Here is a 26737-nt window from a genome sequence, read left to right as displayed (position 1 = left end):
GAGCTGGCCCCCGTGGCAGCTTAGTTTGAAAGTCCCATCGCGGGGCTAAGTGGGCACACAGGAGGGGGCGGGTTGTTCCCCAGACTCCTTCTGAGCCAGGAGCACCTTGGCAGCTATCTCCAGAGGCTGGATAGTTTGGAGGTAGCAAGCCATTGCTCTGTAAATGTATGTGTTTTCTCTGCATCTCTATAAAACTTTCCCAGCCAAGACTTGAGTAGAAAATGCGGATTGACATCATGGAGAGGGACCAGAGGAAGAAGTCAAGAGTGATGGTCACTGCTAGGCTCCTCCACGACAGGGACAACAGGTCACCAGCATCAGCCCAGGTTTCCCCTAAGAGCCCAAGAAATGGCAGTGTCACCAGGATTGAAGGAAGTGTTAGATGTTGTCACCACAAACTTACGTGGTGCCATACGTCAATCACATCTCAGTAAAGCCGGGGAGAAGTGGAACTTCCTTGTGAGGGAAAAAGACTGTTTGCAAGAACCCACGTAGCAGAAATGGAGAATCATGGAGCCCATGCTCCCGTGACTTGTGTCATTTTTTTCATTAATGAACTTCTTAACACACTCCGTTTTAAAATAAATTATTTATTTACTTTTGACTTCAATATTATTTGGCAAAAAAAAAAAAAATAAGAGACAAACATGGCTGGCTACTTTTTCAAATCATGAAAATTTATCTCCTGCTTTTTAAAAATGATCTGTGAGGAAGTTCATCTTGACCTGTTTTCAGTGACCCATCACTTTTCAGGAATCTGTGCCCAAAATGGTTGTAAACCCAGAGCCTCACTTGGTGCCAGGTAGACAGCAAGTGCTCCATTAATGCTGGTGGAAGGAAGGGCTGGATGAATCCTTTTACTCCTGACACCCAGGTGGATATCCCTGACCTGGGCCTGGGGAGATGGGGAAGGGTGGGCTTCCCCTGGGGTTGAGCAGGATGACCGGGCATTCGGGCTCTGGGGTAGTAGATTCTGCCCAAGCCCAGGCCCCACGGGTCTGGCGCTGGGTGGGTTTCATCACCCTGGGTGAAGATGTAGCCCCGGGGATACACTGCTGTTGACAACCACGAATGAATGCCTCAAAAATGCCAACATCGTACCTGGAAAAAGTGACTTCTGAGGCAACGTGAGGAGTCGGCCAGGCTGAGCTGGGCTGTTTGTCTTTGAGCCCGTCCCTCCCCATCTCTGGCCTCAGTTGCCTTATCAATAAAAGGAGAGACTGGACAAGTGGATTTTGAAAGGCTTTCTCAGTCTAGTTGTGGAGTTCTGGATTAGAGATGCTGAGAAAAGCTATGGGGCAAGGATTCACCCAGGACCAAAGTCAAGGAGATGGAGCAGTTTCAGGGAGAAGAAAGAGACCAAGGATTTTCATAGTGAGCCTTTACGCCCAGGCCACCTGCCTGGCCACTCTGGCGTGGAACTGTCCAGGGCCTGGGTTGGGGCTCAGCCAGGACAGGAGCCCTGCACAGGCGTGGTGGCAGCTCTGAGGGCCAAAGTCCAGGAATCCTTATCAGCTTCTGCACAGTGACTCAGAACCTGCTCAGGCTCACCAGGCTGGGGATTTCCTGACCTGCCAGAGGGTGGGGGGTGGGGGCAGGAGGCAGAGGTTTCCTCCTGCCGAGAAAGAAGATGTGAATCCTAGAAGTTCTGTTTTCAATGAAGTAAAAATATCCCCCTCCCTTTCACCCGCAAACCTTACTGGAAGGGTTACAGGGCAGAGGCTCTGATCCCCTGGCAAGGCCCCAGCCACTCCTGGGGTGCTGGGGAGAAAAGAAGAGAAGCTGAACACAGATTCAGTTGAGTTTGTGGCACGTTTTTGGTGAACACAGACTAAGTGGTCCCTACAGAGCAGGCACATGCTAAGCACGTCACCAATGTTGTCTTACGGAGATTTCTAGCAATCCTGTGAGGTCAGGTTGGGAACAGCATCTACATTTTACAGAGAAGCCTGAAGTTCCAGAGAGAGACAACAACATGCCCAAGGTCATGTGGCAGGTGTGGGTAGGAGACGACAGGTTCAGGAGGCAGAGGCACTCTCGGCTGGGTCAGAGTCACAGCGTCACCAAAGGACTGAAAACAGGAAAGAAGGTTGGGCCAAGGGAGGCGAACCATTCACCAGAGATGCCGAGGGCAGAGAGGCAGGGCCATGGCCTTGGCTTGAGAAGGGCCCCAGAGTCACTAAAGGCCCCAGAGACACACAGAATCACCAACCGACCAGCCAAGGAACAGAGCTGTGTTCTGAAGAGACAGCCCAGCTCTGCAAGCCTTGCCTCTGTTTCCCCATCTTTAATCCTTGGGGGTTTGGTGTGTGAATGGAATGAGATAAAATATGGGCAGGACCCTTAGTAAGAGGCCTGGTACACAGGGGTCACTTCAATGTCAGTTAGCGTTGTTAGATGTTATTACTAAGGCTGACAGGTCCCTCTTACAAAAGAGGAAGGAGCTAAAGCTTGGTGAGGGGCCTCTGCTACCTTCTTCTGTAAGTTGAAGGAGCTGAGTTGGAGACTCTTTCAGTGCCCAGCGCAGCGACCGCTCCCAAGCTGGGCAGGTAGCAAGGGGTAGGGCAGGGAGAGAGTTCACTCCCACGCCCCACTGAGCCCCATGGCTGCCTTACTCAAGAATGATGTCCTCCACAGTGTCCAGAATGTAAAACCTCCCAGTTCTCAGCTTTCTGGGTGCCCAGGCAGCTTTGAGGTCTGAGACAACGGTGATGATCCTGTGAGTGCAAAACCCACTGGGGATCCCTGCTGCTCTGTGAGGAAGGCAGAGACGACCGGGCAGCTAGCTGCCATCAAGGGATACTCAGTTTCTGTCCATCAGTGCTTGGTGCCCAGAATCCACCTGACCCTCACGGAGAGACTTCCAGCATCTTCTCCTTGAAATCCATCCTGTCCTGCTCCTGGCTCTCTGGCTGCTCCAGGCGGCTGTCCTCGTCCTGGCTGACCTTGCTGGGTGTCTTCAGAAATCTGGAAGTCAAGCCCCAGTTGCAAATCAGCTCCTGCCCCAGCTGCTTCCAGTCCATCCAACACCACCACTTCCCCTTTTCACGTTGGTCCCTAGGCTACTCACCTGAATAGGAGTTTCTGCCCGGGTTCTTTCTTAATGATGTTCAGCTTATAGTAGTGGCGCAAGGCACGAGACATCTTCTCATAGGTCATGTTCACCCGGTTCTAGAAGGCAAAGCAGTCCCACATCACCCTCCTCTCCCCACCCCACTCCTTCCAAGCCTCAGTTTCCACACCTGGAAAGGAGCAGGTTGGGGGGCGCCTGGGTGGCTCAGGTGGTTAAGCACTGGCTTTTGCTTTCAGCTCAGGTCATGATCTCAGGACTGGGAGATCGAGTCCCACGTCGGGCTTCACACTCAGCCAGCTATCTTCTTGGGATTCTCTCTCTCCCTCTCCTTCTGCCCCTCCCCATGGTCACTCTCACTCTCTCTCAAAAAAAGTATCTGTCTCTGTCTCCCTGCTTCCCATCCTCTACTCCCCCCATTTCTTAAAAAAAAAAAAAAAAGAAAGAAAGAAAAAGGAAAAGAAAGGAGCAGATTGAACTGGGTGGTTTCTTAACCCCTTCAGTCCAGATTGCTGTCAGCATTTCTAAGAGTCTTTTGAGTTTGGAAGGAGAAAGGCAGGGGAAGGATGGAGGAGAAATAATGAGCACTACCTACTGGGTTGAGAACCATGGGGCAGGAGCAGGAGTAAATCAGCTATTGCTTTTACTTTAAAAAAATTTTGTTTTAAAAAGATCTTATTTATTTATTTGAGAGAGAGTGAGCACAAGCAGGAGGGGCGGGGCAGAGGGAGAAATAAACTCCATGCTGAGCAGGGAGTCTGATGCGGGGCTCGATCCCAGTATCTCGAGATCTTGACCTGAGCCGAAGGCAGACGCTTAACCAACTGAATGACCCTAGCACCCTTCACGCATTGTTTTTAAATAGCAAATGTCACCCGGAGCAAAGAATACATATATATTTAGTTGAAAACACAGTCAGAGAGACAGCAGGGGAAGGGGAGCACAGCAGTAGGAGGAAATCACCATGAGCTGTGTGACTTTCACTAAGTCATTTTATCTTTTCTCTCTCTGAGGGGTGAACAGTGCAGAGTAAGGGCAAAGAGGCTGGGCTTTAGTGTCACTGTAAGCCCCAGCTCTGCCATTTGGCAGTTGCGGGACCTTGGATAAGTTTCCTTGCCTCTCTGCATCCGTTTCCCTGGCCTCCAAATGAGGATAAGACCATTCATCTTGCAGGTGCATTGTGAGGGCTAAATTAGCTAAACCCTGCGAGCACTTAGCACAGTGCTCGGCATGTAGCATATGCTCATTAAATGGAATTGCTCTTCTCTGGGCCTCAGTTTCCCTCCCTGTACTACATGGGGACTGAACCAGGTGAACACATGCAGCTTTGAGTCACTTACATCCTTCCAGCCACCAGTACCCTGAGAGGCAACAAGAGGGGGCACCGTGGGGCTGCATGGGTGGCACAGTTGGTTGAGAGTCCAACTCTTGATTTCCTCCCCAGTCGTGATCTTGGCGTAGTGAGATCAAGCTCCAAGTGGGGCTCCTTGCTTAGTGGGGAGTTTGCTTTTCTTCTTCTCCCTCGCCCTCTGCCCCTCCCACCACAAATCAATACATCCATCCATCAACCAACCAATCTTTAAAATAGGGTAGAGCCCGGAGCCACACAAGACCTGAGACCTGGGTTTCTACCCCAGCTCTCTCCAGGAAACTAGGAAACGGGTCCCCTCATCTGGCCCAACTGTCCCACAGCACATATTGCACAATTCAAGTAAAAACTCTTTGAGAATCTCAAGTGCTAAGCATAAGGGGGTTTGAGTGAGTAGATGGCAAGACCCCTGAGTTTCAGGGACAGTCCCCATCCTTCAGAAGTAACATCCTGTTGTCCCCCAGGATCTCCCAGAATAAATTGATCCCAACACTCCTGGAGCTGCTAGGGAAGCTGGGAATGCCCTCCCCTCCCCAGTCAGTTGAGGACCATCCCCTAGAGCTGACGGGTCCACTCTGAACCCCTGCTCTGTCCTCTTCTGGATGTGTGGAGGCCACCCCGCCTGCTGGCTGCGGTTTACCTTATGGTTTCCCCAGAGTCTGGCAAGCCCGTTTGGATCCACAACTCTGAAGATCTTGGCATTCTTGTCTTCCCACCGGATGTAGGGCTCGTATCTGGGGTCAGAGAGCAGCTGGTACACATAATCCCACAGCAGCCGGCAGTCTGCAATTGAGCACAGGGGTGTAGACAGAGCTTTCCTGGAGCCTTGAGGACAGGCATTAGGAAGGTTCTCCGGTGCTCTCAGGGCCAGGGCCCAGGCATGCAGTGGGATGGTCAAGACGACAGCTTCAACATGACCAGCCACGTGTGGGGGCTCATTGCCTCATTTATTCCCCATAACTTTAGGAAGTGGTTACCTTTATCCCCAGGAAGATGATGGAATGGGCTCAGAGAGGTATGGACAGATTCCCAGTCACCGAAGTCTCCTAGTGACACACAGACCAAGGTGTCTAACTTAGCTAACATCCTTCATGGTGGCAAGGGCAGGCAGTGGGGGTGCCGGAGGGTGGCCAGTGGCCTGCACCTGTCTCCAGATCCATTCCTTCAGTTGCTTCTCCATTAAATTAGGATTATTAAATCCACCTTGTAGAACCCCCTGGGGAGAGGCCTTGAGAAAATCAACTGTGCCATCTTGGAGGGCAAGTGACAGAGAGGGCCTGGGAGCAAGAGATTTAGTCCCCCTCTCTGAGTCTTGCAGCTGGGTCATTTCCAGCAGATTCCCTAAGCCACAGTTTCCTTATAGGTGGTGATATGAGGATTAAGTAACATAAACTCAAAAGCCCTTGGCCCAGGGTCTGGTACAGAGTAAGTGCTCAAAGAATATTTCATTTATTTATTTATTTATTTGAGAGAGAGAGAGAGAGAGAGAGATCGCAAGTAGGTGGGGGTGGGTGGGTGGGGAGAAGCAGGCTCTCTGCAGGGCAGAGAGCCGGATGCAGGGCTCCATCCCAGGACCGTGAGACCATGACCTGAGTCCAAGGCAGAGGCTTAACCAACTGAGCCACCCAGGTGTCCCAAGTGCTCAAAGAATATTAAGAATCATTATTAAAAAGACCTGATATTTGTGTGTTAGTGATTCCCAGCCATTTCCAACCAAGAAGCTAGGCTTCCGCTCCTTCTGTGGTGTCTTAGAACAAACCACCCCTTGGCGGTAGTTGAGCAGGCGGTTTATCTGTCAGTCTGTCTGGTGGCCTTTAATCAACCCTTTACTGATGAATGTAGAGTGGAATTGTGTCACCTGCTTAGAGTTCAGGCTTTGGAGCCAGAATTCCTGGGGTCACACCGCAGCTCTGCCACTTACTGCTGTGAGATTGATCCTGGGGGAGTCACTTAACCTCTCCTTGCCTCATTTTCCTTCCTATAAAATGGGTCTAACACAAACCTCCAAAAGCTGGTGTGGGATTAAATAAAGTTCTCAGAATCACACCCAGCACCCAGTAAGCACTTTTTAACCATTTAAAAAGAAATAAATAAAAATTCGAAGGAGAAGAGTATGCCATGCCAATCTCACGGACTATGACCGGCTTCACTGTCCCTTCCCTGGAGAAAGGGTGGGCTTGGCGACCTTGGACAGCGCTGCCTGCTGCGACCAGATTGTGGCCGGCATACAGACAGTCACCCTATATCCCCCAACCACCCAGCACAGACTCATTCTCAAGCTGAAAACAGCCCTCCCCCCTGCCACCCACCCCCGGGACTTGGCCTCAGCACACCTCCCTCTGGGCCAGGGGCACATGGTCTCCTACTCACCAGCAATCCTGCCATCGATGGGGGCCTGTGGCACGGTGGGGAAGGAGCAGGCTGCCTTAGCCCTGCAGCCCAGCTCTGCACAGTGTGATACGTTGAGGGACTCCTCCCTGCTGAGGGGCCACTTGGTCAGGGGACTTGAGTTGCTGGCCAGTCCCAGGGGTGATGGCTGCTGCAGGACATTGCTTCGAGGAGGCAATGGAAGTGGCCCAGTTCCCTCTGCAAGCAGGTAAGTACCACTGATTATGTGGGCCCAGAGCCTCCCCCAGCCCAGACCCCTTAATGGCATGACTGGTAGCCCTGTGGGCAGCACTTCAAATGCTCTTCCTCCATCCAGTTCCAAGCTGGAAGGTCAGGGAGGCACAGAGGGCAAAGGTGAGGGCCAGATAGCCCAGGTGCTAACCCCAGCTCCCAGACAAGTAACTCAATCTCTCAAATCTATTCCCTCATCAGTAAAATGTTTGCAAAGCCAAGGATGACAGAACCAGGTCCAGAATCCAGATGCCTTGTACCTCAGTCCTATGTCCTCTCTATGCACCCCAAAAATATTTATTGAGAACCTTCTGTGAGCCGGCACTGTTCTAAAAACCTCGAGGACACACCACTGACCTGAAAAACAGAGCCCCTGCTGTCATGGAGCTTGTATTGTAGCAGTGGGGGAGTTGGCAGGGGACAGTGGTTGGAAAGGGAGAGAGATGATCAAAATAAAAAAGGAAATAGAAACAGTATACAATATGAGGGGGAATGGAATAAGACGTTATAAGGCGGATGGGAAATCCTGGGAAAGAAAGAGGTACATAATGGTACAGGAAGGTCTCACTGAAGTGTTAACATCTAACAGACACATGAAGGGAGTAGAGAAGTGAGCTATGTGCGTATCTAAAGGAGGGAATTCCTGGTGGAGAGAGCAGAGGCCCTGAGGCAAGGGTGTCTCTGGCTTGTTCAATAAAGAAGCCACTGTGGGTAGACCAGCATGAGAAAGGGGGAGTGGGGTGGGAGAGGACAGAGGAAGACAGGAGGTCATTGTAAGGACTGTAGCTTTGACTCTGAGTGTAATGGGATCCATCGGAAGATTTTGAGCATAGAAGTGATAGAATCTGACTTATGGATCTCTCTAGCTCCTCTGTTGTGAATAGATGATAGGAGGTCAAGAGTGAAAACAAGGACACCAATGCTGGTGTCTAGAGGTGATAGGGGCTGGGCCATGGGCAGCAGTGGAGGTGTGTGAAGTGGGTGGGTTCTGGATAGATTTTGAGGATACAGTCAATAGGACTTGTTGATGGTGGGGATTTGAGTGGGAGATAAAGCAAGTAATCAAAGGTGATGTCCAACATTTTGGTCAGAGCAACTGGGAGGATGATGGTGCAGTTTGCTGAGATGAGGAAGTCTGGAAGAGGAGTATGGCTGTGGGGAGGGCGGTGGGGCAGGAATCAGGTGTTTGTTTGAGGAGATTTTAGGGTTCAGATGCTCATTAGACATCCCAGGAGAGGTGTAGGGTAGGCAGTGTGGGGTGTGAAAATCTAGAATTCACAGAGATCTGGGCATATGTAGGGATCATTAGTACTAGATGGTATTTAAAACCCTAGGTCTGGACTAGATAGAGAAAAGCCCCCCAAGCCATGGGGTACCCCAAGACTGAGAAATAGGGAAGAAAAAGAGAAGCCAGAAAGTGAGAAGGAGTGACTGGAGTGTTCTGGAAACCCAGGGAAGAGTTTGAGGGGAGGGGGAATGACCCACTAGGTTGTAGGCCATGATAACAGATAAGGAATGATGGTGGATGGGGACATCCCCAAGTTCAGGCTGCTAGAATCCCTAATAAGGACAATTTCGACAGGGAGATCAGGAGAAGAGGAAATGCTTTGCTGGAGAAGAGAGCAGAGAAATGAGGAGACAGGAGGAGGAGGGCTGCTGAGAGAGTCACAGGGGCCAGGGTGAGGGCTAAGGAGGCAGGGCAGAGGGGAGCTGGGAGCTCAGCCCACACAGCTGCTTCTTCCCTTAGGTTTCCTAGAGAAAGCCTTGCCATCCTTCCCAGTGAGGCCAACTTGGGGGAGAGTCCCAGAGCTCGGAGAAGAGCTCCTCACCTTCCAGGAGGCAGGGGCAGTACTGAGTGGACACCTTGTGCCTGAAGGCCCCTCCAGAAAAGGGTCCACACACCAGGGCTTGCCTCTGGGTCTTGATGTACTGGAGCAGCTCATAGAGGACATCACCTAGGAGTGGAGGAAGGGAGCAAGTCAGTCACCTGACTCTGGGGCGATGGCTGGGGTCAGTCACAAGCTTTGTGCTGATGAGATGAGAAGTGGCAGAGTTGAAGTGGGTAGAGAAGACAAGAGCCATGGAGAAGTGGAGGGGAAATGACAGCAGGACATACCGCTGGGTCTCTGCAAACAACAGCCAAACAGATTCCTTTGCTGCAGGCCTGCTCTTACAAGGAATGACCAGGCAAACATTTATGGAAAGGGGGACATCTGCCATGCTGAGACGTGAGCATGCCCCTCCAACCAATGCATCCATCTCCCTCCATCTCCCTCCTGGGCCTACCTGGGTTTCCATCAGAACATTTTAGAGGGAATCCAGTGAGTTCCTCTGACCTGAACCAGGTGCACGAAGCCGGAAGTCATCCTTGGTGAGAATGCAGAGGGCTCGGCCGTTCATCTCAAACCCATGCTCCCCAGAGCACTGCAGAGAGTACTCCTGCTCAGCCCAGCGCAGCCAGTACAACACATCCTCCCTGCTCCAGAGTGCTGGCTGGATGCCTGCAACCACAGGGACAGGGACTGGGAGAGAGAACAGGGCAGAGGCAGGAGCTCTCCCCACAACAGTCACTCATCCTTCCACTTCAGGCCCCCTCTGGAATGTCACCTCCTCCAAGAAACCCACCCAGAATGCTACATCTGCACCAATGCTGTCCTCTCCTGTCTCCCTCTTGGTTACCATGTTCTGTTCTTTTCCTTCCTGGCAACTGATTTCCTTTTCATTGCACTTCACATAGTTATAAGTTTAAGTTTATGATCATCATTATATATGCATTATGTATGTGTTCACTTATTTTAGTTTTGGTACCCCAGCCTGTTTTCCAATTCTTAATTCAACACATATTCACTGAACTGTTCCATGCCAGGCACCAGGCTGGATGCACGGGGACACATTTGTATATGTGTTCAGCACCAAGGACAGCACCTGGTCCACAGGCGGTGCTCCATGGTTTGAATAATTAACAGTCCTGTGAAGAAGGCATGGTATTGTTACTGTTTTCCCAATGAGTTAGCTGAGGCTCCCAGAAGCTGACTACTACCCGGTCACACTGGCAGCATGAGGTACAGCCAGGTCCAGAATCCAGGTCTCTCTGGCTGCCATATTCTTCTGCTCTGTTGTGCCAGCTCAGGTCTGGGTTTGCTCAGGGAACAGCCCAGAGGACAAAGAAGTCTCCTGTACTCATTTCCAGCTTGTGTGTTCTTGTCTCTGGCAATACCCAGACAAGGAGCTGCTTTCTTTAATTCCTCCTCCTTACATGTCTACTCTGCTTGGACCTCTTATGCTCCTAATGCCAGTTATTTACCTCCCTAATCTGGGTTGTGTTTAACCAGGCCACCTTGTGACTCTTGTGGACCGGTGTCTTCAGAGGCCCCTTCCTCACCTAAAATATACTTAAAATTGTATTTTATGATTGCATTGGAGAAAGATGAATGTATTGTTATATGTGAAAACATTTTATTTTAAAAGAATTTTAAATTTATTGTTTTTAAATAACATATAATGTATTATTAGCCCCAGGGATGCAGGTCTGTGAATCACCAGGTTTACACACTTCACAGCACTCACCTTAGCACATACCCTCCCCCATGTCCATAACCCAACCATGTTCTCCCTAGTAAAAACACTTTCTTCTGCCTAAAAGTTCAGTTTTTTTCTCTGGACTTCAAAAGAAATCAGAACTTTTTTGTGGGCCCCTAAATGTGTTAGGGCCCCCCGCCCTGTGCCCACCATGATGGCAGCCTGGTGCTTTGCTTTGTGTGGTGTGTCTCCTTCCAAGAATGCTTCATCCCTGTCAGGATTCTGTGTCACAGTAGGAGGAGGCTGGGGCTCATCAGGGCTGGTGCAATGGGTAGCAAAACTGAAGCAGGGGAGATACCTGTCCAAGGCCACACTTATGCAGTGACAAAGACTAGACCACCCCGTGACTATCTTGGTCAGCAAAAGAAATAAAACTTGTTTTCATGTTTACAAACAGAAGAAGAAGAAGAAGAAGAAGAAGAAGAAGAAGAAGAAGAAGAAGAAGAAGAAGAAGAAGAAGAAGGGGAGGAGAAGGAGGGGGAAGAGGGGGAGGGGGAGGAGGAGGGGGAGGAAAAAGGAAGAAAAAAAGAAAGAAAGGAAAAAGAAAAGAAAAAGTACAAGTGTATTACCCATTTGTCATCAATTCAGCCAATATCTAAGAAGCATGGGCCATGTGCCAGGCACTGTGCCCCTGCTGTGGACCTGGCACAGAGTGAGGCTGGCAGGAGGGTGTATCCAATGACTATCTAATGACAATTCTTCTCAGCCACATGGAGGGAAAGGACCCTGGGCTCCAAACATAGAAGGCAGAGCAACACAGCCCAGTTTGGGAGGAAGGAGAGGTTCCCCTCAACTTTCTTTGGGGACCTAAGAATGAATAATGAAGAAGAAGAAATTTCTGAAACTAACCAATAAAGTATTTAAGGGGGAAGAAAAGAACAGAGGTGACAACTGGCCTTCATGTACTACATACCACAAAGCCACATCATCAAGATCTGATGATATTATTGAGACTGACAAATATCAGGGAAAAAGATGGAGCCCAGAAATATGTGCACATGCGCGTGGGTGTAAATGTAATACACAATAGGGGTTTTAATTCAGTGGAAAGGATAGTGAATTTGAGCTATGTTAAAACCACAACTGTTTTTTTTTTTTTCTCCAGCTGGAAAAAAAATATATCTGGACCTTCACCGGTATCCACTTAGAAAAATCAGTTCCAGATGGGATTAAGGCTTAATGAACAGAACAATAGAAACCTCAACAGAAATCATGAGCACTTGGGTGGCTCATTCCATTAAGCATCTGACTTGGGCTCAGGGCATGATCCCAGGGTCCTGGGATTGAGTCCCATGTCAGGTTCCCTGCTCAGTAGGGAGCCTCCCTTTCCCTCTCCCTCTGCTGCTCCCCTGCTTGTAGTATCTCACTTTCTCTCTGTCTGTCTCTCTCTTTCTCTTATTATGTCAAACAATAAAATCTTAAAAAAAAAAAAAGAAAAAAAAGAAAAGCTTTTTTTAAAAAAAGTGGAAACAGGAAACCCACATGCATTAAACAAGGGTCGGGTGGGGGACCTCAAACCTCAACCAAGACGGGAAACTCAGAGGCTGTTACATAAGTGGAAGATGACTTGACTATATTAAGTTTTGTACGTGTGGTAAAAGAGACCATAAACGAAACTAAAAGAGAGCAAAATAAAAGGAAATATTTGCATCATAGATGACAGATGAAGGGCTAATGTCTATCATGGTAAAGAGCATCTCCAAATGGCTTCTTTTTTTTTTTTTCCAAGACAAAACGTCTTACCAGCAATTTACAGTGAAGCAGGATTTCTCAGCCATAGAACTACTGGCATTTTGCCTTGATCATTCCTTGCTGTGGGGGCTGTCCTAAACTTTGTGGAATGTTCTCTAGCATCCCTGGCCTCTGGGCACTAGATGTGAGCAGCAAACACACACAAACACACACACACACACCAATAAGATGTGACGACCCAAAATGTCTGCAGACGTCGCCACGTGTCCCCAGGGGAGAGGAGCAAAACTGCCTCTGGTTGAGCATCTCTGCAGCAGAACAAATCCACTAATAAACATGTGGCAAGACGTGACACCTCACTAGTCAGGGAGAGACACAATTAGAGAATGAGAAAACATTTTTTTAATGATAACACCTACCCCTGGCAGGAAGACAGGGAAAAGGACACCTTGCTGGTGGAAAGGGGAATTTAGAGCCTCTGTGGGAGATCAGCCCAGTGATTGTAGAAGGGCCTGAGACACAAAAGCTGAGCGGTGTGAAAGCTAGAAACCACCCAATAGATAGCGAGATTCAGAAGTGTCAGGGGTGGGCCCCTTGCCCAGCCAGGGCTGTTGGGGCTTGGGGGCCCATGGGCTATTGCATTTTTGTGGCATTGCCTTTTTCACAGTATTTGGGACTGTCGGCCTGAAAATTTAAGACTATGATTCCTGAGTCAGAGGAGTACACGGGCCTGTTTGGCCAGAGGGTAGGGATGGATTCCACACCCTCCCCAGCCATCCTACCTCCAGGGAAACACTAGAACTACATGAAGAGAAGGAAACCATAAACTTGGCAGACAGTATCAACCACAGATGTGGTCCTGCTACCCAGTCCAGAGACATGGGCTGGGGATGTCCCAAGCTGCCTGTGACAGACTCTGAGATCACACAGTAGAACTTGAAAATGAAGCCTGTTATTTCATCCCTTTGCTGCTGGCACCTCCAGTCCAGTAAGTACGGAAAAAGGACCTTCCTGTTCCTCGTGTTTTAAAGAGGGGCATAAGGGGCCTTCCAATTAGGATTTGAGCCCCCAGGGAACGATCAAATTCCAAGCAGTGGATCAGCCACCTAGCTCAGGGCCAAATCTCCAACCCCAGGCTCTGGGTCCCCAGCTCAGCCCCTTGCTGGCCAAGTCACCTACAAACCATTCAACCTCTCTGAGCCTCCATTTCCTCCTCTGTGAAATGGGATAACATTTCATTGCCTGGCGGGGCTGCTGTGCTGTTTGAGGGGCAGGATGGAGCAGGGGTTAGAAGCCCAGGCTACATACTGTGCAATCCAGCATAGCCTAAGAGCCATGGTGGGAATGCAACCACCAGAAGACATGTATGCGAATGTCCCCAGTGGCTGTGGTCATAATAGAAAAGAAGTGGAAACATTCCAAATACACATCAGTCTGAGAACGGACAATCACGTTGTGATGTTTCCATGCAATGGAAAACAGAGAGTACAAAACACTGCTACTCAGGACACATGGCTTAAAGCTCACTGATACTCTGCTGAAGGAAAGAAGCCAGACATAAAAATGCCATCAAGAACAGATGCTAATATAGGGGGAGAAATCAGAAGAGCAGTCACCCTTGGCCACTTGGAGGGGAATGGACTGGAAAGAGGGACAAGGAAACTTGCTGGGGCACTGGAAATGGTCTAGTGATGATCTCAGTGGTAGCTGTACAGGTGTGTCCACGTTTGTACACTTGAGATCTGAACACAGGACCGTATGTAAATCATCCCTAAAGGAAAAGGAGAAACGTACAACAAAAAGGATCGATGATGGTGGCAGGCCAGCTGGAAACTGGCAAAACGACTGTGTTTCAGTGTCCTCATCGGCAAATCGAGGGTGGTGACGGAATACAGTACCAGTGACATGGGGCTGTCATCAGGATTCTACAGAATAACCAATGTAAAGACCAGGGTCTGGCACATGGTCTGTGCCTTCCAACACAAGTGGAGCTCTTGAAGTTAGCTGAGGTGACATGAGTAAAAAGCTTGGCAAATGGCCTCCCACACCTAAGAGCTCCATAATTGCTGGTAAGTGTTATCTAAGGCATCCACTATCCGCCCCCCCCCCCAGACATCTTTCCGACCCTGTCTGGGATGATCCTAATGGAGTCTCCCCTTAGCAGTCTGACCACCCCTCAGGGGCTTTGCCTAGGCTCCTCCCTCTCTTGGCTGTGATCCATGGTATTTTCAGTTCCTCACATCAACCATCTTTGTGTCTCAAGACTCCAGCCTGATATCCCCTTACTCTCCCAGCTCCAACCACATGATCACTGGGGATTTCCAGCTCAACTGCTTCCTGGCTTCTGGAACAGGTCTGGACAGAGTCCCCAGCTGGGGAGGCTGGAGAGACTGTGGGTCCAAGACACTGCTGGAGGGTTAGTGTATCTCCCTGAAGAGTCAGCACTACCTTCCACCCACTCCCAAGAGTAAGGCAGGACTCAAAGCCTCCCCTCCCCATCCTGGGCCACATGGCCCTCTGCTGTGTTTATCACTGGGCATCTTGCTTAAGCAGTCACTGTATCCCCCGTTAGAATGTCAGCTCCATGACCACAGACTTTGCCAGTCCCAGTCACTGCTATCTCTCCAACACCTACAGCAATGCCTGGCACATAGTAGATGCTCAATAAATATAAACTGTCTAAATGAGTGAGGTGAAAGACTTCTAGGCATCCTGACCAGCTTCCAATCTCACCCAAACCAGGTCTCTCTTTCCATGGCATCCCTTTCACTCTCTTGCTCAAGAAACTGACATGGCTCCCAACTATGAACTTCAGCAAGTCAAAACTCCTCTGTCTTGATTTTAAGATGCCCTCAAGCTGCCCCTCCCCTACTGAGCAAAGATATTTCCCAGCTACTCCTCACCATACCCCTGCAGTTTGCTAGATAGAGTGACCTCTAGAATGACAGAGCTGGACAAATCATGAGCAACCAAATCCAGAACCAACAGCTGGTTTCTACCTTCCTGGCAGTGTTTACAGGAAGAATACAAGAAACTGTAAAGTGCTTGGCCAGTCTGATAAAAACGGGAGTCGCCGTCATCCCACACCAGAGGCTGTTGCTCAGAGAGAGTGACAGCTGTAGGGTCTGAGGTACCCGAGTTTGAATCCCAGCCCCACCATTTTACTGGAGGCTGACTATGGACAAGATCATTCTCCCTGCTGTAAGACCAGTGTTCACATCTGTTAGGCGGGGATAATAAGAATCTACTTTCTAGGCCCATTTAAGTGTATTTAACCACAGTAAACACAATATGCCCAGCACAATGACTGGGCAAGAGTAAAAACTCAACAAATGATATGTATTATGATTACCAACATCCTCACTGATGAAGCCTGACTGAAAACAGAGGGAGCAGCTTGTTTCTATGCCATGATTTCTGTAGCTTGTCCTTGGCTTATTGAGGGTCACTGTCTGTCCAGGGTCTTCAAATCCATCACCCCATTGTTTGCCTGACTTTCTCAGCTGATATAGCCTTTCTTGGTAATCACACTCAGCTTTATGGTCACCAGACATTGGGCCAGGGCTAGTGCAAACAGTTGTGTTGTGTTCCCACCATTGGAAGGAAGGGATGGGAGGGTATGGATGGTATGGCTTCCTCAGAAAGGAGAGGTCTTTTTTTTTTTTTTTTAAAGATTTTATTTATTTATCAGAGAGAGAGAGGGGGAGAGAGTGAGCACAGGCAGACAGAATGGCAGGCAGAGGCAGAGGGAGAAGCAGGCTCCCTGCCGAGCAAGGAGCCCGATGTGGGACTCGATCCCAGGACGCTGGGATCATGACCTGAGCCGAAGGCAGCTGCTTAACCAACTGAGCCACCCAGGTGTCCCAGGAGAGGTCTTTTTAATCAGCACAAAGATGCACATGGTCTATCCCTGACCATGACATCAGGAAGGAGGCGGTTCTTTGTTGTCAGATCATGGGGTTTGGGAATCTCCCATCTGTGTGTTGTTTGCCACATTCTCTTTCATTGGCAGGTGGCAACATCAAAGCTTCCAGAACATTCCCTTTGAGCCTCTAGCCTTCCCATTTCACCCCACCCCACCTCTCTCTTGGCACCTGCATCCATCTAACTTACTGCTTCTCATATGCCTCAACCTAGGGCAGAGTTTCTCAGACCATTCTGACCTCAACCCACAGTTTTAAAAAAAATGCATTCTATGTTATGACCCCCACACATGTATATATAAAGAGCCCAAAGTATTCATGAAACATTCTATTTCATTTTTTAAACATACTTATTTTGACCCACTAAATTGGTTTCATTCCTTAGTAAGTCCTGACCAAAAACTGAAAAGCACTGTTAGAACATATCTATATAAAATGAGTCCCTCAGATGTATTTTTTTTTTTAAAGATTTTCTTTATTTATCAGAGAGAGCACAAGCAGGGAGAAAGGAAGGCAGAGGCAGGCACCCTGCTGAACAAGGAGCTTGATGTGGGACTTGATCCCAGGACCCTGTGGTAACGACCCGAGCCGAAGGCAGACACTTAACCAAGCCACCCAGGCATCCCCCAAATGTATTTCTAGCAGTAGCAGCAGTGTCACCCAGAAGTCTACTAAAGATAGGGCTCACTAGAGGCTGTGCCCCACCCTCAAGCTACTGAATCAGAACCTGCACGTCAACAAGCCTTCAAGAGACCCGTGTACACGGGAAAATAAAGTGCCAGGGGACTCTCTGTAGATGAAGGGTGCGAACTTGAGCAGCAAGTTCATCTGTTGGAATTCCCCCAAGGGCCTTTTCCCTTGTTTGACATGGCCAGGGAGTTGCTGAGAGGTGTCATTCCCCCTGCCCATGACATCTGAAAATTGCAGGTGACACTTTATGGTCTCTTTGCATGGCTTATTCACACCTGGGAGCTTTGAAAAGCAATTTCAAAAGGCAGAGACACGGGTTCCTCTGTATCCAATGGTGGCAAGTTCAAGTTCAAGAGGGTTTTTTTGTTTTGTTTTGTTTTGTTTTTGGGCCAGAGAATGAGCTCCAGGAAAATGCAGAGTCAGGACCAAGAACTAAGTTCTCGGTGTGAGGCCCTTCTGACCATCAGCTGCACAGATGACTTTCTCATGTGGAGTCTCAGTGTCTCTGTTATCAAATGCGGCCATGCTGGTGACCAGCTCTAAACTACCTCTTCTCAAAATCCCCTGAGGTGTCCCAAGAGGTTGTATCATCTCCTCCCGGACTCCCTCCCTGGGGGACCTCAGCCCAGCTCCAAAAAGGGGTCCCAGGGGCTGGACTGCCTTCATAGCTGTGACTCATCCTGGCCTTGGGAAAACCCTCTAGGATGCAGACTGCGGGGAGGGGCCTTGTGAATCCTCTTCCGCTCTCCACTTCCAGAGAAGACATCATTGTGAGTCTCCTTGTGAGTGCAGGACATTGTGCTGGAGCCTCATGGATCCAGACCCTCCGTCTCAGCCCACGTCCTGTGACATGACTGGACAGTCATCCTCAGAGAGAACTTTGAACTACTCTAATGCACATCTTTGTCAGGCAAATAAACACGGAAATATAAGCTCTATAGGGAAATTGTTGATGTGTTCTCCTCATTGCCAGCTGACAAAGCTATAAGCAAGATTTGTTTTGTTGGAGAAATGAAATCTTGCCATTTGTGATGATGTGGATGGAACTAGAGGGTATTATGCTGAGCAAAATAAGTCAATCCAAGAAAGACAATTATCATATGATCTCCCTGATATGATGAATTTGAGAGGCAACATGGGGGCTTGGGCTTGGAGGGTAGGGAAGGAAAAAATGAAACAAGATGGGATTGGGAGGGAGACAAACTATAAGAGACTCTTGATCTAACAAAACAAACTGAGGGTTGTGAGGGTGGGGGGTGGTGGGGGGAGGGGGATAGGGAGAGAGTGGTTGGGTTGTGGACTTTGGGAACGGTATGTGCTATGGTGAGTGCTATGAAGTGTGTAAACCTGGCCATTCACAGACCTGTACCCCTGGTGCTAATAATACATTCTATGTTAATAAAAAATTAAAAATTAAAAAAAAAGAATGTGAGGTTTAGATGAGTAAACATTGCTACTGAAGGAAAAAAAAAAAAGAAAAAGATTCGTTTTGTTGGTTCACCCTCCTGCTGAGGCAAATCACCCTGATGATTAGAAGAGAGGCCAGAGGTGGAGGAGGGAATGGGATGGGCAACTGAGGATAAATGTTAGTGAGATGCCCAGCAGTGGAAACCCCATTTCAAGAAACAGGAATGACATCACCCCAGCCATCTGAAAGGTCAACCCTTTATTAGGTGTCAGCAGTTTGCTTATTTGGGATGTTGTTGAGAGGAAAATGAGTCATTTCGTATACCCTATTTTTTTTTTAATGTTTTCAATTTATTTATTTTTAGAAAAACAGTATTCATTATTTTTTCACCACACCCAGTGCTCCATGCAATCCGTGCCCTCTATAATACCCACCACCTGGTACCCCAACCTCCCACACCCCCTATACCCTATCTTTTAAGACTTTTAGGTATTTACTAAGGGCCAGAATTGGGTTGCCTGAATATTTTCAGAAGTAAATATGACTCATGAAACCTAAGATGAGAAGCATAGAAAATGCTACTTGGGCATGCCCATGGTCCTTGGCTTTCACCTCTACTCTCTGAAGGCCGCCAAATGCCGAATGTCAGCTTCTAAATTTGCACCTGACTTAGCCAATGCAAAGGGCGACGTGGGAAGCTGGAGAGGAATGGGAAAGTGGGGATGAAGCCAAGTCAAGCCCTGGCTGGGTTTGGCTCAGCTTCTCCCCAAAGGAGGGGTCTTCTCAATTTTCAGTGGAGTCAATGGAAGCAGCCTCACCCTAGGGCGAATGAAGAACCTGCTTCCTTACGCTGGGGCTGGGTGGAATCAGGGTATACTCTCACTGCCCCCCAGAGGTCCCCACTGGGAGTGAGCTCCAGTTGCCCGCAGTGCTACAATTTAAAAATTTTAAAAAAGATTTTAGGGGCACCTGGGTGGCTCAGTGAATTAAAGCCTCTGCCTTCCACTCAGGTTATGATCCCAGGGGCCTGGGATCGAGTTCTGCATCGGGCTCTCTGCTCAGTGGGGAGCCTGCTTCCCCCTCTCTCTACCTGCCTCTCTGCCTACTTGTGATCTCTGTCTGTCAAATAAATAAATAAAATCTTAAAAAAGAAGATTGTGGGCGCCTGGGTGGCTCAGTGGTTAAGCTGCTGCCTTCGGCTCAGGTCATGATCTCAGGGTCCTGGGATCGAGTCCCGCATCGGGCTCTCTGCTCAGCAGGGAGCCTGCTTCCTCCTCTCTCTCTCTCTGCCTGCCTCTCTGCCTACTTGTGATTTCTCTCTGTCAAATAAATAAATAAAATCTTAAAAAAAAAAAAAAAGAAGATTGTATTTATTTATTATTTAGTTTTTTATTAAGAACCTGCATGCAAGTGGAGGGAGTTCCAGGCAGACTCTGCAGTGAGTATAGAGCCCAACACAGGGCAGAGATCCCACAACCCTGAGATCATGACCTGAGCTGAAACCAAGAGTCAGACACAACCCACTGAGTCACCCATGGGCCCCTACAATTTAAATTTAAATTAGATTTCCTTCTCTCTTCTATGGGGAAGTATTTCAGGGTCTGCTTCTGGAGAAATCTAACCAAAGTCAATAGGATTAGTACCTAAGGAGTTGTAAATAGATCACATGACCCTGCTCCCAGAACTGAGTAACCAGGGAACCAACTGGCTGAAGAGGAGAGGAAGTTCTTGTCACTAGAAATGGGCAGGAGGGCCTGGTAACCATCTCAGAGGGGCCCCATCAAAGGAGGCTTCAAAAAATTAAAAGGCTGGCATAATTGTATTTACCAAGGTGATGACTACATTTTCTAAATCCCCACTCCTCCTCCTATACCCTCTTACCCAGTAACCTTGAGCTAGGCACCCAGTGACAGGGAGGTCACTGACCTGGGCAGAACACAATCTTTTGGCCCTCAATTTGCTTATTTAGAGTATGAGTGAATTACCCAAGGCAGCATCTAGGGTCTCTATCAGTGTTGACATCCTAGGACTTGGTGTGCCAATTATGGAAGTACACTTTGAATATAGGGGAGGCCATAGGAGGTAATCTGGAGGGCCTTGTGGGACCTGCAAAGAATTCCATTCCTCTCTGAGAATCGGTGTCCTCAGCTGCCATAAGATGACATCAAATGTCCTTCTCAGCAGTAACACCCAGGGTCTTTAGGTCCAGCCCCAAAGTCCCATTTTCCCTCATCACCGTGGCTTGGGTTGGAAACAGAGCCCAAATCCTACCCTCCTACCGATGTAACCATTGCCAAATATCTTTTTAGAACATCCCTGAGCCTCAAGCTACCAGTCAGGTTTGGCATTTGGTCAAAATAAAGGAACAGAGGTTCTTTGTAGAGCTCCTTGCTCCTCTCCCTAGATCCCACAGCTACTTCCCTCCACCACAGTTCTGAGGCATGAGGGCCTCCTTCACGCTCTGTGGCTTTCTCATATCCATGAATCCACATCTTCCCACAGGCTCTGTTCCTCACTGAAAGAATGCCAGGCTATGGAGAGGAGAGGCAGAGGCATTTGGGGGCAACCTGGTCTTCCCAAGGCCTATGAAGTCATACCCAACATTCTGCTCAACCCAGTTGGTGGCTGAAAAAGAAGGTCAAGGCCAGGATATCAGAATGATGTGAAATCAATTAGGCAGTGTTCCAGCCACTGGGTGAGCCTAGAAAGAAGTGGCCTGGATGCTTCCAAGCCCAGATCACAGTTACCTGCCAACGCTGCCCCAAGAGCCCCACCCACTTTAAGACCTCCCACTGGCAGGCAGCTTGCTACCTAGCCTATGATTCCTGTGGCTTAGGAAGTATGTTGAAAACTCTCTTAGAAGACTATCAGCAGGACCAAGGTTTGGCCTTGTGCTCTTGAGCCTTAGCTCTCCCACCTCTCAGCTCTGGCAGTTGAAATATAGGCATAATACATGAATCTATGGCCTGTTCTCTGGTTATGAGCTTCCTCGGGCAAGAGCATAACTTAGGAAAATGAAATAAAAAGATATGGCCAGTCGGTTTCTTGTGGTGCTCTTTGGGTTGATTTGATTGTTCTACGTATTCCTTTTTTTTTTTTTTTTTAAGATTTTATTTATTTATTTGACAGAGAAGGAGAGAGCACAAGCAGAGTGAGCAGCCAGCAGAGGGAGAGGGAGAAGCAGGCTTCCCCTTGAGCAGGGAACCCCACGCGGGACTCGATCCTAGGACCCTGCGCTCATGACCTGAACCAAAGGCAGATGCTCAACTGACTGAGCCACCCATACTCCCTGTTCTACGTATCCCTATGCTTCCCCACCACTTGCCAATTTTTGACAATACATATTTGCAACTTTTGAAACAATAACAGTTAAACGTAATTATTTAAAAGAGTTCTACATACACAGAATTTTTGTTCACTGTTTAACTCCATCTGACTACCTCATTGGAAGGAGTGTCCCCAACTCCTTGTCTTTAGATTGGAAGAGATCCTATAGCTCATTTGATCCCAACCCTCTTACTAATGAGGAGACTGCCTGCCCTGCCCTCACCCTTGGCCATGGTAACCACATTCCCCACTGTGAGCGTTCATGTTTCCCTCTTCTGATTTCCTCATCAATGAAAAGTTAAAGAAAACCCAGCAAAGACATAGGAGATGGAGGGAAGGTAGTTCCTCAAGTAAGAAGTTCATGGGTCACATTTATGTCCTTTAAAAACATCAGTCTGGGCCGCCTGGGGGTATTAGTGTGTTAAGCATCAGACTCTTGATTTCTGCTCAAGTCGTGATCTCAAGGTCATGAGATCCAGCCCCAAATCATAGGGCTCCACACTCAGTGGGCAGTGAGACTGCTTGAGATTCTCTCTCTCCTCCTATCCTTCCGCCCTTTCCCTCCTCTGCTCGCTCTCTCAAATAAATAAATAAATCTTAAAAAAAAAAAAAAAAGAAAAAGAAAACATCAGCCTTTTCCCTCCTCTCTACTCACGGAGTCTTCCTGGTAGCTTGCAGATTCCCCCTTCACCCAGCAAGTTCATTCTAGCTTCACATCTGGCCTGGGTGCCCGGGGGTGGTGTGGCTGCCTCCGGCCTCACGGAAGAGCTGGCCAGTGATCCCTCCTAGAAAGAGGAAAAACCAGGTCAGTCAAAAACAAGCCTTCTCAGTGAAGGCTCCGTCATCCTTAAATGTATTAAGAATTTTTCTTAAAGGGAAAGAGCATCCGTCTCTGTATCTATCTTAAAGACAGGAACCAGGTGGAGGCACCTGGGTGGCTCAGTCAGTTAAGTGACTACCTTTGGGTCAGGTCATGATGCCAGGTCGTGGGATCCAGAACCGTGTAGGGCTCCTGCTCAGCAGGGAGTCAGCTTCTCCCTCTGCCTCTGTTTCTCTCCCCTGTGCTCATGCTCTCTCTCTCTCTCTCAAATAAATAAATAAGAAATTTAAAAAAATTTCAAGGTAGAAACCGTGTATGTCTTCAGATTGATAACTTCAACATTTTGTACAGAGTGGACACATGATAAATTTCATTTTTCTGATTCAAGTTCTTCATGCACGTGTCTCACCCCACAGAAGGCTCCCCGCCAAGATTCTACTTGTAAGCTGGAAACCCAAGAGCCTAAGAATAGTCACTGGGACCTTGGTGAGAGGACACAAGGAACCTGAGGGGCCAGGATACAGAGACCTTAAGTCAGAAATAAATAAACCAACAAGTAAATGCTGTTTTCAAGGAAGAAAAGGGTACATTTCTGAATCCCAAGGTCCCACCAAGGGAAGCCTGTATCTTTACAATTTTACCACCAGCTTAGCCTCAGAGATGATATGGTTCATGCTTCAGGACGGAGGGATGAAAAAAGTGACAGGAGTAACCTTGGGGTTTATGCCCAGCCACAGGTGCCAGCCCGTGAAAAGTAAAAGTGAAACCAGTCCCAGCAAGTCATTTTCTCAAACTAGAATCTTCAAGAGAATTACATTAATCTCTCGATGTCCGAGGACGGCAGCCTGCAGTGAAAGACTGGGGGTCTGGAACCACAAAACAGAGGAGGATTTAACACCTTTTGGGTGTAGTTCTCACCATGTTTCTGGCTGACCCCCACCACAACACCCCCCCCCCCCCCCATGCTGTATCCCAGGTAAACCAGCTTCAGAGGCTGCGGCCTGAGAGCAGCGCATGCCCAGTCGGAGAAGAGTCTAAGGTTTCACACTTGCAGGAAGCCCCTTGTGGACCCTTCTACCCTCTTCCAAGCATGAGAACCGGCCAATTCCGGGGTTTTCACTGCCTGGGAAATGCGTGCCTGGGAGCTACTGAGAGAGCTCTGGGCTTCAGCATGAAAGCCAGGGCGAGGTCTGATAAAAATATGGATTTGGATTGGAATCTTCTTCTTGGAGAGAGGAGGTGGAGAAAGGCTTTGGAGGTGGGAAGGGGTCCCTGCTCTGGGGCGGTTCTGAGTCTGCTGGGGGAAATATGACAAATGGAGAAGGAATTCTAAGAAGTGGGGGCCCCTCTGTGGTGGCATTTGCCAGCGGTTTGGGTCTGGTTTGCGCAGGAACTTGCAGGGACGTCACAACTGGATGATGGTAGGGGTGAGGAGGAGGTAAGGAGGGGCAGTATATAACATCGGGCGGGTGGGGGGGCGGAGGGTAGAGGGAGCTTCGGAAGAGAGACAGTGAGGCCGGAGGTGAGTGAGAAGGGAGGGCTGGTGAAGGATGAATGTTGAGGTTTGGGAATGCGTTTGAAAGTGAGATTCCAGCCAGGAAAAAGTTCTGATAACATGAGTACAGAAACAGAGGTGGTGGAGGAGGGATTGGGGGAGGGGGCGGCGAAGGCTTAGGGTGCGCCCGGCGGGGTTCCTCCGCCAGGCTCTTACCTGCATTACAGGTGGAGGTGAGAGAGCTCGCGCGGTGAGTCGTGAGCGCTTCCCTGGCCGCAGCTGCTCGGCGCGCTGAGCCCCTCCTTCCCTCGCCCCTTAACTGGGTCCCCCAAACTGGAAGGTCGCGTAGGAGGAAATCTCTTTCGAGAAGTGCCCTCGGGTTCCCCGGGCCAGGAAGGTCTCAGAGCGCTCCGGTAATCGCTATCCTTCCGGGAAACGAAAACGAAAGAGCGGGATCCGGCTTCCACTCCCGCCCCGGCCGGCTCCGGGGAGGGCAGGCGCCGGGCCCTGCGGGAGCGCAGCGGCGGGGACTCTTGGCTCAGCCAGGAGGCGTCGGTCCCGCTCGCAGCCTCCCGCTAGAGAACGGCCCCTCTGGCAGCCTGGCCCTGGCTCCCAGGCGCACGGAGCTGAGATTCTGCGGAATCTGGGGAGCCGAGGGAACCCCTGGTCCTTAGGTCAGGACAGCAACAGACCAACTTCATGTCATTCCTGTGTGTCTCCGCATTTGGATGGGAGGGGACCTCTTAGGTTGTCCGCCTGGAACAGGTGCCTCTCCCCTTCCTGGCGTGACCCCAGCCCGGCCTGCCATAGGGCCCTACCATCCCAGCAGCGCCCCACTCCTCCTGACTCCCGACCCTAGTACCCTGTGGATACTGGCTGGAACCTTTCCCCAGGCCTCTGACCGCTCCAGACAAGCCACCACACCAGCACAAAAGAAGGAAACCTGAACCTTCTGCAGAAACTCCGAAGCTATAGATGCTGTTACAAGAGGGCTTAGCACTGATGTATCACGGGCTCCTGAAAACTAGTTAAGACGGGGCCAGAAACCCAATAGAAAATGAGCAAAGGATATGAATACGCAGTCCACATAAAGTGTTGAATGGCCCAGAAACATAGAAGACGCTCCTTATAAAAGATGTGCTTATAAAAGATGTGCAAATTAAAGTTTTTGAGATAACTTTTTTTTTTGCCCGTTATTTTGGCAGAAATTCATACCTTTACTAACTTAATCTACTGGAGAGACTGAGGGGAACAGAGGACACTCGGCAACCCCATGGAAGGCAGGAAAGCGAGATCTGGCAAAAGTTATAAATGCACATTCCTTCACCCAGCAATCCCACTACCAGAAATGTATTCGATAAATCGACCTGCACATATCCAAAATGTATGTGTTATTTATTCCAGCTTGGCTTATGATAATGACTAATTAGAAGCGATTTGGACATCCATTAAAAGGGGCTGATGAAATAGATTATGGTAGAGCCATTTAATAGAACTCCATGATGATGGCAAGCTCTCCAAGGGATAGTATAGCATAGCAGTTAAGAACCTAGACTCAGGGGCCTTAACACTCAGTTAAGTGTTTGACTCTTCTGCTCAGGTCGTGATCTCAGGGTTGTGAGATCCACCACTTCGGGCTTCACGCTCAGCTCAGAGTCATCTGGAGAGTCTCTCTCCCTCTTTTGTTGTTCCTCCCCCCAAATAAATAAGTGAATCTTTTTAAAAACGGGGACAAAAAGAACCTAGACTCGAGGACAGCCTGGCTGTCTTGGAATTCCAGCTATGTTACTTACTGGTTATGTGCCCTTAGATAAATTAGCTAACTTCTCTATAGCCTCTCTCTACTAACTGTCTCTGTTTCCTTAATAGTAAAACAGAGTGGGGCACCTGGGTGGCTCAAGCAGTTAAGCGTCTGCCTTTGGCTGAGGTCATGATCCCAGGATCCTGGGATCAAGTCCTGCATTGGGTTCCCTGCTCAGTGGAGAGTCTGCTTCTCTCTCTCTCTCTCTGCCTGCTACTACCCCTGCTTGTGCTCTCTCTCTCTCTTCCTGTGAATCAAATAAATAAATAAAATCTTAAAAAAAAAACCCAGTAAAACAGAGCTAATAATAATACCTATCTCATAAGGTTGCTATGAGGAGTAAATGAGTTAACATTTGTAAGACAACTAGAATAGTGCCTGATCACCATGCAAAGCAAAAAAATCATGGTACAGACAGAAGAATGTGCACTACATGCTACATTTTGTGTGTAAGTGTGTATATATATATATATATATATATATATATATATATATCTTTAATTAATATATATATATAAAAAGAAGCTTCAAAAGGATATGTAGCAAGCTTCTAGACATAAAGGGGATTCAGGATAGAAAATAAGAGCAGGAGTTTTCATTGGAAACTTTTTAATATTGTTTTGATTTATGCCTATCAAAAGAGTAAAATAAAATAAGAAAGATGTTTTTAGCATTTGTTCCATGCCAACAAGCCAAAACCTAAATAATGATGGAACTGTATGGGCATTGCCTAAGACAAACTGTAAAAATGAGGACATTTCTTTTTGGAAGGACAGAAGTGATGCTCATATGATCAAAGTCTACAAACTTTTGAACCCATGTGAGCAGGAAAAAGTGGAATCCTTCCTTCACAAAGAACTATGACAGGTGTTGGGGCACCTGGGTGGCACATCTGGTTAGGCGACTGGCTCTTGATTTTAGCTCAGGTCATGATCTCAGGGCCA

At 48.6% G+C, this 26737-nt stretch overlaps 1 protein-coding gene and 1 long non-coding RNA gene across 6 annotated transcripts; one reads left to right on the top strand and one right to left on the bottom strand.

Moving 5' to 3' along the window:
- Positions 1–574: 574 nt before the first annotated feature.
- Positions 575–24824, bottom strand: ETV7 (ETS variant transcription factor 7). 4 transcript variants are annotated; one of them, XM_082731321.1, is made up of 9 exons: positions 24209–24824; positions 22637–22755; positions 22333–22462; positions 9395–9580; positions 8888–9013; positions 6810–7025; positions 5080–5222; positions 3071–3171; positions 575–2967 (listed from the first exon to the last, which is right to left on the bottom strand). In XM_082731321.1, the coding sequence occupies exons 3-9, from the start codon at positions 22379–22381 to the stop codon at positions 2850–2852; spliced, it is 939 nt and encodes a 312-aa protein (XP_082587447.1). In that variant the 5' UTR covers positions 22382–22462; positions 22637–22755; positions 24209–24824; the 3' UTR covers positions 575–2849. The 4 variants fall into 4 exon arrangements, with proteins under 4 accessions (XP_082587447.1, XP_082587448.1, XP_082587445.1 ...); XM_082731322.1 differs by having other exon boundaries at positions 9395–9559; XM_082731319.1 differs by lacking the exon at positions 22637–22755.
- Positions 22784–25733, top strand: LOC309865107. 2 transcript variants are annotated; one of them, XR_014311957.1, is made up of 3 exons: positions 22806–23755; positions 25198–25376; positions 25593–25733. It is a non-coding gene; the product is annotated as an uncharacterized lncRNA (long non-coding RNA). The 2 variants fall into 2 exon arrangements; XR_014311958.1 differs by lacking the exon at positions 25593–25733 and having other exon boundaries at positions 22784–23755; positions 25198–25368.
- The last annotated feature ends 1004 nt before the right edge of the window (positions 25734–26737 follow it).

Source organism: Mustela nivalis (genome assembly GCF_964662115.1).
Source record: "Mustela nivalis genome assembly, chromosome: 5".
Lineage (NCBI taxonomy): Eukaryota > Metazoa > Chordata > Mammalia > Carnivora > Mustelidae > Mustela > Mustela nivalis.
Note: the sequence above shows the minus strand (reverse complement) of the source record. Positions and strands in the feature narration are given on the sequence as shown.

Bases quoted from the DNA above. Each gene is read 5' to 3' on its own strand.
- ETV7 (XM_082731319.1), bottom strand. The intron at 9,014-9,394 runs GTCAGAGGAACT...CTCCACTCCTAG, and splicing joins GCTTCGTGCACCTGGTTCAG to GTGATGTCCTCTATGAGCTG. The intron at 2,968-3,070 runs GTGAGTAGCCTA...CTTGACTTCCAG, and splicing joins GGGCAGAAACTCCTATTCAG to ATTTCTGAAGACACCCAGCA.